General features: G+C 40.0%; 1 protein-coding gene across 1 annotated transcript in view; it reads left to right on the top strand.

The window, feature by feature from the left end:
• The window catches only part of LOC134675747 (zinc finger protein 585A-like), a 36,922-nt gene extending 24,695 nt beyond the window's left edge, over positions 1 to 12,227 (top strand). The window contains exons 16-24 of the mRNA XM_063534057.1: positions 1,012 to 1,129; positions 2,065 to 2,202; positions 2,323 to 2,461; positions 3,411 to 3,552; positions 4,602 to 4,742; positions 5,564 to 5,644; positions 5,931 to 5,988; positions 6,497 to 6,601; positions 12,094 to 12,227. Coding sequence (XP_063390127.1) covers positions 1,012 to 1,129; positions 2,065 to 2,202; positions 2,323 to 2,461; positions 3,411 to 3,552; positions 4,602 to 4,742; positions 5,564 to 5,644; positions 5,931 to 5,988; positions 6,497 to 6,601; positions 12,094 to 12,212 — 1,041 coding nt within the window. The 3' untranslated portion in view covers positions 12,213 to 12,227. The remainder of the gene's footprint in view (positions 1 to 1,011; positions 1,130 to 2,064; positions 2,203 to 2,322; positions 2,462 to 3,410; positions 3,553 to 4,601; positions 4,743 to 5,563; positions 5,645 to 5,930; positions 5,989 to 6,496; positions 6,602 to 12,093) is intronic.
• The last annotated feature ends 659 nt before the right edge of the window (positions 12,228 to 12,886 follow it).

The following is a 12,886-nucleotide window of genomic DNA, read 5'->3' as shown; positions in this document are numbered from 1 at the left end:
CAAATCTGTAAGAAGGAATTTATTACTACATTTATAATTATATAGAAAATACCTAAACCAAACACAAGTTAATAAAATAGTCTACTTCATTTAGCATAACACCATCCCTATTATCCTCGCAATTTAAAAAGTCGTATGCTGTTACGAAAGTCGTATGCAGTTGTTACGTTTTAGCTTAGCACGGTAGTATTGAAAACAAATCGTCATGTTTTTTCCAAATTCTACTGAAGTTATCTGTTTACTACAAGTGAAAAGTGATTCCACTGTCCTTGGTATGAACTAAAATAACTTCTGCACCACTTCACGGCACATGAATATATTTTTAATTACAAAAAAACGTTGTTTTTATAAATCAATTTAGCCATTTGTCACTGACTGTCATCTCGGTGGTACTGAGATTGCCAATCGAGCAGTTTGTAAGTACCGCCTATCGCGGGGTAGTTTGCGTTGGGTCATAATTGAGCGGACAGAATACTTCCATGTATAGCATTTCGCTGTTTTAGACGAATTCATGAAGAACTCTCGTTATCCAGTTTCCGCTAGGAACAACGACATCTAGCGTCTGATTCAAACGAGTAACTTCAAAATTTAATGGCCGTTGGCTAATCCTTTTCGTAGACGAAGGAATTTTTATTACGTCAACTAGTTTTGACATAGTGAAATTTTGACGCAACAAAGCAACCAAGATATCATCGGGTAACATCGGTCATATCGCGATCGTGCCTACTAACGAAAAATACCGAACCCATTATATTACACGACTAAATTGCGTCCATTGCCAAGTGGCTCAACATTCCCATGTGGTGACTGTACCATCGAGCTGGTCTGATGATGGAGACAGGAGGTGGCCATAGGAACTCTGATGAAACAACGCAACCTAATTGCGTTAGGGGTTTTTAGAATTGTCTCGATGAGTATTAGTTGTCTGTAAGAAAAGTACAGTCAGCGATAAAAGCTTGTACCAAAAATTAAATTTTTGCCAAAAACTTATTAACCCCATTCACTTTACAGGACCGGCCGCGACCGTTCAAATGCGAGTCTTGCGGCAAATGTTTCTTCACGCTGCAGAACCTGAACCAGCATCACAAGACGCACTCGGGCCTCAAAGAGTTCGAGTGCAACATTTGTGGTTAGTACACAATGATTATGAGCATGGCAGGAGAGAAGAGATGCCTGTTAGACACAATAGCTAACAGAAGGGGCAAGATGGTTGGCCACTTGATACGGCACGACAGATTCTTTTTAAACATCCTGGAGGGCAAGATTGAGGGGAAAAGAGGCAGAGGAAGGCCCAGGCTCACATATCTCAGCCAAATAAAAGAAAAAGTTTCTGTCGTGTCGTACGAGGGAATTAAAAGGCTGGCCCAGCAAAAAGAAGAGTGGCGATTACTCCACAGACAAGAGCTTAAATACTGATGATGATGACACATATACTATCTATATAGACAATTATAGTAAGAATAGAGTGCTCACTCCATACTTTAGTTTTGGTACCAAAAACACGTGTCGCGACTCACAATGGTGACCCCTCTAAAAATTGAACGGTTTTTAGAAAAAACTCGTTCGGCGGGTAAATCTGGGGGCACGGCAGTGCCCTCGCCAAGTCGAGCAAAACAAAGACGCACGGCCGTACCATCCTTTTCCCGAAGCGATTCAGGCGATTTTCGACGTCCTGTAATTTTGTGCTGGATAAAGCTAAAACCCTGAATTTTCAGTGACATATAGGGCTTAACATGCTTTAGGTATATTCTCAAAAACATTCAATTTGAACTTGAAGTTTAAGAATTATTGTACGTCAAAGTTTTGACACTGACACACTCACCGATCATCATAATTCTACGGTACTTCTAGCATACCTACAAGGTTCAAATTTTAAGTAGAAGAATTGCGTTGCGAGAATTGCATCTTTTTACATGTAATGTTTTTGATGGGATTAATAATTCGGGCTCAGGATGTGGCCATAAGAACTATAAGAGCCTAGAAAGCGATGAAACTTTTAACTAAAAAACTTATTGTAAATTAACTTCTTCCTAGATACATATTGTATAGATGTATGTTCTACAGGCAAAGCGTTCGGCACGCAGCACAACCTGGAGATGCACGGCGTGGTGCACTCGGGGCAGAAGCCGTTCGTGTGCGGCGTGTGCGGGAAGGGGTTCGCGAGGCGGGCCGAGGTCAAGGACCACATGCGCATACATACAGGTAAACATTACTATTTGGCCCAAAGGTTAACTGGTAGAGAATGCCTTCTGGTTCATGTTCTCCTTTTGTACAACTTATAATATACAACCAAGTTTAAATAAATAATAATATCTGTTTCAGGCGAGCGTCCATTCGCGTGCGACGTATGCGGAGCGACGTTCTCCCAGCGTTCGAATCTGCACTCACACAAGCGAGCCACACACTACGACGACAAGCGGTACAAGTGTGACCAGTGCCCCAAGAGGTTTAAGAGGCGAAGGTATGTAAACAACATAATATATCTCAGCACTGATTGATATTTTAACGATTCTTACACAATATAATTTTTTAATACGGGACTTAATCGCAATCATGATTGCGATAACAAAAATCGTTTGCTCGTCATCATCTCAGCCATAAGACGTCCATCGCTGAATATTGAGGGACGCTGCTACCCGTCCACCGGTGGTCTTGGAAGTGGTTTAAGGACATATCCGGGTCCTGGACGTAGTTTAAGGACATACCCGGGCCCTCATTAGATACTTATAAATTAAAACAACTAAAACTAAACAATAAAATTAATATATATTAACTCACATTATAGACGGGTCTAACGCGAATTATATTCAATTACCTTTATTTACCGACGTTTCGACACAGGTTTCACTGGTCGTGGTCGCGGCTGACTGATTGTCCCAGCAAAATGTCAAAACAGAGATTTGTGCATCTACCCGACGAAAAGTGTATGGAAAAGTTTGGGGTAGACATCACATTTTCAAACCACCCACCACACATAATGTTAATTATTGTCAATAGTCCGACACGCAACACTCACAATATCCACGCACCCGTCCGAAGATAGATCCTTTGGCTTTAGCTTCTGTATCACTGGTTAGTGGTTCCCAAGTTGGCGATAAGTTGAAACCATCCTCCCTATTAAAATTCCTGGGGTGTTTCTTGATTTCAATTGCTTCTCGCACAACTCGAGGATAATAATGCAAATTAATATACGCGATTAAGTCCCATTAATAAAATTACTATACGTGACAGCGAGTTTTCTGGCGGTGGTTCTTAGAGTTATCTTTGATAAAAATCTATTTGAAGAATATCTGCACTTTTCCAAAATTAAAGAAGGCATTTTTGTGCCTTGGATTTTTTAATTAACTTAATAGTTATTCTTACATTTCATGCATTGGTTACTTATAATCGTATGTTGTTTTTTTTTTCAGGTTATTAGACTACCACATCAAGGCGTCCCACACGGGCGAGCGACCTCTGAAGTGCGAAATATGTAAAGCTACCTTCGTGTATCCGGAGCATTACAAAAAGCATGCCAGAATACACAGCGGGGAGAAACCCTACGTCTGCGAGGTATGTAGTAAAATAGATATTTTATTTCAGGTTGGTAGACTATACACTTGCGAGCAAAGAAACGGAATCACTTGACATGTCTGAACAAAGCAAAGTGTTTTTCAATAGGTTATACTTTCAGCTTTTGTTTAATACCATTTTATTCAGGATGGCATGAAGAGTTATTGAGCATAGAAGCCAAACATGTGTATGTGAAGTGATTCCGTTTCTTTGCTCGTGAGTATATTTAGGCATATCAAATGGGCGAGCGACCTCAAAAGTCAAAGTATCAAAACCTGCCTTCATGTATCCGAAACACTACAAGAAACATGCCAGAATACACGGCCGGGAGAAACTCTACGACTGCGATGTATGTAGTAAAGAGAGAACAGTAGAAATGTATTTTCTTTCTTTCTTAGATTAACAACCAAGGAATGAAAGGCACTCAGTCCCTCTAGCAGCTATAGTTCCTCCGGGAGATGATTAATGATTATATATAACAATGCATATATTGAAAACATTTTTCTTGTGTATTGTATGTCTTATCATATACTTACTTACTGCTGTGGCGCAACGACTCGAAGTGGATGTTGGCCTCCTCCAAAGACCGCCATGCTACTCTGTCCAAAGCCGTTTCTGTCCAGTCGACGGCGCCGAGTTCGCTAAGGTCTTATCATATAATTTATTTAATTTTTGGGCCTAGCCCAGCCTAGGTCTCGCGAGGCTAAAACCATTTGTCAAGTACCTATACCCTGTATATTTAGGTATTTAAATAAAAGTAAACAAAATCTACCCTCAAATGACTACTTAAGCCAGTTGAGGGTAGATGAAAACATTACACGATCAAATAATGTAGGTTAAAGTCAGGTCGTTCAGTGGTTTTCCAGGTGGTTTTGTATTTGGTTGGTTAACCAATAAATGTTATAACCACCCGAAAATGTACAAATTGTTTGTTTACTTTTATTTAAATACCTAAAGATACAGACTATAAACACTTATCACTGTAATGTATACTGAATTCAATTCAATAATTTCCAGTGTTCCGTTAACAATGTGTTATTATGTGTCAGGTGTGCGGCAAGTCCTTCAACTCGCGGGACAACCGCAACACGCACCGCTTCGTGCATAGCGACAAGAAACCGTACGAGTGTCTCGTTTGTGGAGCCGGCTATATGAGGAAACGGCTGCTGTATTCACACATGAACACACAGGTTAGTACACACATATACATACAACACACTCGTACATAGCGACCAGAAACCGTACGAGTGTCTCGTTTGTGGAGCCGGCTATATGAGGAAACGTCTGCTGTATTCACACATGAACACACAGGTGAGTACACACATATACATACAACACTCGTACATAGCGACAAGAAACCGTACGAGTGTCTCGTTTGTGGAGCCGGCTATATGAGGAAACGGCTGCTGTATTCACACATGAACACACAGGTTAGTACACACATATACATACAACACACTCGTACATAGCGACCAGAAACCGTACGAGTGTCTCGTTTGTGGAGCCGGCTATATGAGGAAACGTCTGCTGTATTCACACATGAACACACAGGTGAGTACACACATATACATACAACACTCGTACATAGCGACAAGAAACCGTACGAGTGTCTCGTTTGTGGAGCCGGTTACATGAGGAAACGGCTGCTGTATTCACATATGAACACACAGGTTAGTGTTCTTTTTACATGCTTTTATATAACTTGCAATCTCACGTCAAGATATATATAAGAAAAAGGTAAATATTTTTACATGTACAAGTACATATGGTCCTATTTTCCCGCACTAGTGCATAAAATAGGACTTTTCGTGCGATGTCAAGAGTTTAATACACTTGCGAACAGGTAATTCGCAACTCGTGTCGATTTAAAACACTCCCTTCGGTCGTGTTCTAATTTATCGCTACTCGTTTCGAATTTCCTCTTTTCCGCACTTGTATCGTAAATAACTATTTCTAATGCTAAAAAAAAAAAACGAATCATATATTTAATTGTATTGTTATTTTGCTGCAGGGCCACTTGGCGGAGTCGATAGTGGTGAACCAGCCGCGCGTCACCATACAGCGAGTCTCGGACGGCGCGCCGGGAGACAACGTTAGTATTGAATTTAAACTGTTATGAGACATACTAACATTGCATAATTTTACGGTTTAGACTCACTTGTTTTTAGTCACTCGCGCGACATGCTTCGTAGAGCCTAGGTCTCTTTTCTCAAGCACTAACAGTGCGAGCAGCGTTCACGACGGCCGTGTATCGCGTACTGCGGCTCGCAAATCCCTGTTTTCTCGGCGCGCGGTTAGTATTGATTCGAGGAAATGGGCAATTGACCTGTCATTTTATTGTCTGTAAAAAACATTATTTATGTTGTTTATATTTTCAGGTTTACGAGTCCGCGGAAGAGTTAGAATTAGACAGTGAAGGAACGGTGGAGGCTAGTGGTAAGTACTTTTTACACGACTGCCCAAAAAAGGAGTGTATTATTTTTAACCGGTGAAAAAACAGATCTCGGAAGCAAAATTTGACCCACTTCCTGATAAAGCTGAGATTTTGCTTACCTATATATGTAAATCGGATGACAATGCAATATTATGATATTGAACTGATCTGATAATGGCGTCAAGGAGGTGGCCATGGGAACTCTGTGATGAAACAACGCAAACTAATTGTGTTTGGGATTTTTTGAATTGATTATTAGTTGCCTGTGGAAAGAAAAGTACAGTCAGCGATAAAAGCTTCTACCAAATATGAAATTTATAGCGAAAAATTTTTTTGTATATTATTTTCAGATCCGAATGGAATAGATTTTAATAATATTTCGAGATTGAACTTCATAAAAAGATTTTTAGATAGATTATTTCTTAGAAAGATTCTTTTTTATCGATTAATTTAATTGCACAGTTCACCAGCATTTAGAACATACCTGATCAGTAACAATATGAATTTCAGGAAGCCAAAACGCGGTGTACATAGGCGATAAGAAATACAAGTACATCCTTCAGGACGGGAAGACTTCGCTCAACCTGGTGCGGGATACTGAAGACATTCTCACTTGTAAGTTATAGTTTTTCATCATTGTTGCTTATTTCGTCGAAATTGAAATTTTCTATGTCTCACCCCCTTAAATTGTTCTCTTTCACAAATGTGGATTTTTTTCAGAATTTTCAGTTACGTTTTAGGGGTTGCTACCGAATTTTGAAAATTTGGACCCTCCATACAAGTTTTTTTTTTGTATTTTTTTTTTATGAGACAACGGGTCAGGGCGTATTAATGTGCAGTTTAACATAAAATAAAACCACTATTTTTTTAAAGCTTATTAATGCGTTCTAAATATTGATTTAGCAGTGCGCACTCCTAAAACAGGAATAAAAATTATTAAAAAATATATATTGACTATACCTAGTATTGTATTTCATATAAATAGCTTCCATATACTTTGACTCACTGTCTCACAAAAAAAAACGAAAAATGTTAAAAAAATCATCATGTATGAAGGATCCAAATTTTCTAAATTCGGTAGCGACCCCTAAAACGAAATTAAAGATTCTGAAATAAATCCACATTTGGTTTTTAGTGAAAGAAGACAATTTAAGGATGTGAGACATAGAAAAATTCAATTTCGACGAAATAAGCAACACCCTATTCACTTATCCCGGTCCCGAGCCAATCTCAAGAAGTTATAAAAGTTAAATCCCCTTATTCGTAGACGTTTAATAAAGTTGACAAGCCGATAATAATCGTTTGTCCCTTTCCATCATATCAAACCAATACGTTTCATCACAGTTGAATGATAGGGGTTTTCAGAAAAAGCGTACCATTTACTTTTTATCGAAAAACTAACAACTTTTGGGTTATTTCGACCCATAAACAAAGAAAAACAGTGTCCCCAGTTTTTTTATACAAAATTTTGTATGTTACTTTTGTGGTGCTGATGGTCCATACAAGATATATAGGTATATGTGAAATTGCGTCACAAACTGAGTTTTTAGGACACTTTTTTCCCTCTTTCACCGTTTGAATGCCAAACGGCGCATCCATTTGCCTTGCCACTGACGCCACGGGGGTAAAACTTAGTTTGGCGAATAAATAATGCCAACCTAAAAGTGGGGTGTTTTTCAGTAGATTTTGATCAAAAACGATCGATGTCAAATGCCGTCTTTGGCGTCGTTGTCACGATTTTCCGTTGACGTCAATTGCCGTCTGTGGCGTTCAAAAGGTTTAATCGATATCTCTTTGAAAGCGGTCTTCAACACGTGCCAAAGCAACATGTCATTTAAAAAACTGGTCAAGTGCGAGTCGGACTCGCGTTTCAAGGGTTCCGTACATCACACAATTTTCAACAATTTTTTTTTTTACGTGAAACGTGACGTGAGTGAAACGTCTTGAAAAACCCGAATGGGTCAGTCAAAAACCAGATGTAATATGAAGTTTTCTGGCGTGGCGGCTTATATCTCTAGAACTCTGAAGATTAAATGCCGAACAATAGTACAAGTGTCCAAATGCGAAGACTGAAGACCGAGCTCCGCGTAGAGCTGAAAACTCGGAGCGTCGGACGGGTAGCGCTTCCTACAACTTCCGAAAGTATTTTAAAAGCGAAGGCCGAAGAGAGATAATACACCTACATGCTGGCCAAAAAATAAGTGCATTCCCATAGCCGGGGAGGCTTTGGGATTATACTGATCAACTTTTAGTATGGGATCAACCCCGAAATCGCGAAAAAAAATGTATCCCCCCATAGAAAACGGACCAGCCAAAATGTATGAAACAGTCAAATTTTTCTTCGCGATTTCGGGGTTGCACGTTGGCAACGGGAATACTTAGTTTATTTTTTGGCCACCCTGTATAGTGCTTTTTAAAACACGTAACAATAGTAACCTAAACAATAGTAGAGAAACACCTGAGAAACATTATGCAAAAAGCAAAAATGGCCATGTGGTCATGCTGTCGAATGGCAGGAGCAAGATGGGGCTTAAGACCCAAAATTGCTATGTGGTTATACACAGCGGTAGTGAGGCCAATTGTCACCTACGCCTCCGCAGTCTGGTGTAACAAAACCAACCAAAAGACAGCAATAGACACTCTAAACAGCCTGCAACGCACGGCTTGTTTAACAGCAACAGGCGCCTTCTCCTCGACACCGGGAGCGGCCCTAGATGCACTGCTAGACATCATCAGATCAACGATCTTGAGGAAACCGTTGAACATGCCAAATGTCTACTCTACGCGGACGACCTGAAACTAATACTTGGAGTCAGGAATTTGGCTGACTGTAAAAAATTACAGGACGATATCGATTCTATCTTTCAGTGGAGTACAACTAATGAGCTGCACTTCAATATATCAAAGTGTTCTGTCATGACGTTTAGTCGAGCAAGAAATCCAATACATGCTGCCTACAAACTTGGGTCCGAGAGTATGTCTCGAGTCGTAACAGTCAAGGACTTAGGAGTTATCTTTGATGATCATTTGACTTTTCATGACCATATTAAGAAGTTAGCTGCTGAGTGTTTTAAAAGGCTTGGATTTGTTATCAGGAGTGCACGTGACTTCCGAAATCCAAGCGTAATCAAGCTCCTGTACACATCACTGGTTCGTAGCAAACTCGAGTCTGCGGCAGTCGTTTGGAACCCTCATGAGATTACCTACGCACTGCTTCTGGAGAGAGTACAAAAAGCGTTTTTAAGGTTTCTATATAAAAAAATGCACGGGTACTATCCCTATCTATATCCTACTAAGTTCTTGCTTGGATCACTTGGCTTTAACTCGCTGGAGGTAAGGCGTAATTACCAATTTTTGACATATATGTGTGGCATATTGAGGGGAAACAGCGACTGTCCCGACTTGGTGTCAAGACTTGTAAGACTTTCGGTACCGTTCGTGCCTAAGAACCTGCTCAGGCCGCGGTGCCCTAGCCTTTTAGCTGTTCCTCTTACGCGTACAGTTTCCTGCAGAAACTCTCCAATAATCCGAGCACTTAGGACGATTAACACGTTCTTGTCATCAGCTCCTGACTGCGATGTGTTTACCAGCAGATGGGTGAATGTGTGTCGTGAATGTCTGAAATACTGTGAGAGGATGGATGAATGATACTTTTTGATTTGATTTATTTTCTTTTCTATTGTTTAATATTGTATTGTTGTTTGACATGAAATTGTATATTACCTAGTAGCACATTTTAAATCACTTGACATATTTTTAATTTTTATTATTATTTGCATGACTAAATTATAATTCAATAATTATTATGTACTATTTTTGCTACTTGCATGTATAATTTGCCAGCGCTTTGGTGCGAACTGTAATGCTGTGTAAATATATTGTAATAAATAAATAAAATAAATAAAAATCATACCACTCCACCTGCAGGTGCAAAAGGCACTGCGCACTGCTTGGCCTAGTGCGTCTACAGAATATGCACGCTAAACAGGCCAAAATGGCGCTCTCAGGCATTAGCCAATCTAAAGGTCTGGGTTTTTGCAAATAGAACCCTTAGCATGCCCACTGATGACACGCACACCGAATGTCATCTCACCAAACTGTACACAGTAGAAATACCTCCTAGAGACAAATGGATCAACAACCAAATGTACGTCGAAGAGGGAAGCCACGTTTGGTATACAGATGGTTCCAAAAAAGGCAATGATGTAGGATGTGGGATCTATGGTGAGAGACCTAAGCTCAGAGCTAGCGTCAGCATGGGCACACAGGCCTCAATCTTCCAGGCAGAAGTCTTCGCCATCAACAAATGTGCGGAGATCAACCTGGATAGAAACCTAAGAAACCAGGCATATCTACATCAACTCAGACAGCCAGGCTGCTCTGCTGGCACTAGAATCCCTTGAGTCAAACTCAAAACTAGTCCAGAACTGTAAAACAAACCTAAATGCACTGGCTAACTCCAACAAGGTCACACTTAGATGGGTACCAGGGCACTCCGACATTAACGGAAACGAAGAAGCGGACGAACTTGCTAGAAAGGGCGCAGACACACCCCTGGTCGGCCCAGAACCGTTCTGTGGAATCACAAAACGGGATGCATATTCTCTGCTCAGCAAGTTAGAAAAAACGAGAGCAACCGAGTGGTGGAAGTTCGTTAAAGGACAAGAACACTCGAAAGCTCTAATCAAAGGGTTCAACAGCAGAACTGCTAAGGAGCTTTTAGGACTCAAAAGGCACAAAACCTGCGCGGTGACCAGAATACTGACTGGACACTGTAAGTTGAATAAACATATGTTTCAAATTGGGAAGAAACAAGATGCGACATGCAGGTTCTGTCAGGAGTCAGAGGAGACTGCAATGCACATTCTCTGCTCTTGTGGACCACTAATGTCAAAAAGAAGTACCTACCTAGGGCGACACGTAGTGCAACCCTATGAGGTACAGAACATTACGGCCCAAAGAATCTGGAACTTTCTGGATGCAACGGGCATTAGTAATGAACTTTAAAGGGCCGTCACAATAGATCAATGCTGGTCGATGCGACACTCAAAGGCCCACAACACCACAATAATAATAATAAATAACCTAATCAATCAGTACTACAAGTGCCATTGCGGCTATGTGCCAGATACAGCCTAGTCGCATTTTTTTGTCTTCAGTCCGACTCACGCTCTAAGTTACGGGACGCTTCGGGCCGTTGGTTTTATGCGGATATCGGCCTAGGGCCTTCGCAATAACTGTCTACATCACGTTTCACTTAAACCAATGCGGCTGTGTCCCTAAAAATACGTAACCGCATTTTTGTTCTTAAATCCGACTCACGCTTGACTTTAGATTTCTAATAGGTTTTCCTATCATCTTTAGGTAAAGGACTATTTTGTGTATTTTTTTCAGAATTTTAGACCCAGTAGTTTCGGAGATAGAGGGGGGGGGGGGGGAATGGTCATTTTTTGTCTATTTTCTCGAATAACTTCTAAACTTTTTATCGTAAATTTATAAGAAAAATATATTTGAGATTCTCACAATGAGCTCTTTTGTTTGATATGTAACACGATATAGTTTTCAAAACTTAGTTTTTTAATTTAATCGTTTACCCCCCAAAAGTAGCCCCTATGTTTAAAACTTATTTGTTGACGTTACATATCCGTCTTTGGGTCACAGACTTACATATGTGTACCAAATTTCAACTTAATTGGTCTGGTAGATTCGGAGCAAATTGGCTGTGACAGACGGACAGACAGACAGACGCACGAGTGATCCTATAAGGGTTCCGTTTTTTCCTTTTGAGGTACGGAACCCTAAAAGTAACCATCGTGATAGTATTAAGGTTCAAATTTATGTAATAATAAGAATAAGTCGTAGTCACTTCTACATGACATTAAAGCTCTCCAAGGGGCCTCTACGTGTTGGATCTATATCCTCACGCAATTGCGCGCAAGTCTATCAAAATACCGGTATTTATAGGCCCGTTAAATCGAAGGAGTCATAGAATATTCATATGCAATTGATATTTCTATTTGGTGCATACTCCACCGATTGGCCATGCTTTTAAATTATGATGATGATGATTTATATTTGAAATTTGGATATCCTTATGATGATTGCAGATAATTTGGAGGGAGATTTGAAGTCTGAATCGAATTTCCTCGAGGCCGTCACCGCTGAGCAGTTGGGAGAGGAATCACAGGTAAATACAGTTACTTCATTATCTTCAATATTGTTCTAGCACTAGCCCAGAATATAAGGCAGAATATTGTCTTCGCTATGTTAGGACGGACTTTCCATCAGATATATGTCATGCATTGAAAAGAGTCGACAAATTTCAAAATTTTAGATTTAGAGCTACCGAATAATGTACGGAGCCGTACAGCGTCAAAACCAATCAAATATTTATATAGTCTGTTTAATATCTTTAAACGAGCAATTCTTGTTTATTTATAATATATATTTTGCGGATTTCGGAAAAGGCTCCAACGATTTTGGTGAATTTTGTTTCGGGGACGATAAACAGATTTATATAGCCTGGCAAAAAAGAGTAGAAATTAAAAAGTGGCAACACTGTAGTGACGTTCCTTTTAAATCAATATATATATAAGAGAACGGGACGACATTACAGTGTTGCCATTTTTTAGGGCTCCGTACCCAAAGGGTAAAACGGGACCCTATTACTAAGACTTCGCTGTCCGTCCGTCCGTCTGTCACCAGGCTGTATCTCACGAACCGTGATAGCTAGACAGTTGAAATTTTCACAGATGATGTATTTCTGTTGCCGCTATAACAACAAATACTAAAAACAGAATAAAATAAAGATTTAAATGGGGCTCCCATACAACAAACGTGATTTTTGACCAAAGTTAAGCAACGTCGGGAGTGGTCAGTACTTAGATGGGTGACCGTTTT

This window comes from Cydia fagiglandana, chromosome 23 (genome assembly GCF_963556715.1).
Source record: "Cydia fagiglandana chromosome 23, ilCydFagi1.1, whole genome shotgun sequence".
Classification (NCBI taxonomy): Eukaryota; Metazoa; Arthropoda; class Insecta; order Lepidoptera; family Tortricidae; genus Cydia; species Cydia fagiglandana.
The sequence above is the reverse complement of the archived record's forward strand: the minus strand, read 5'-3'. Positions and strand labels throughout refer to the sequence as shown.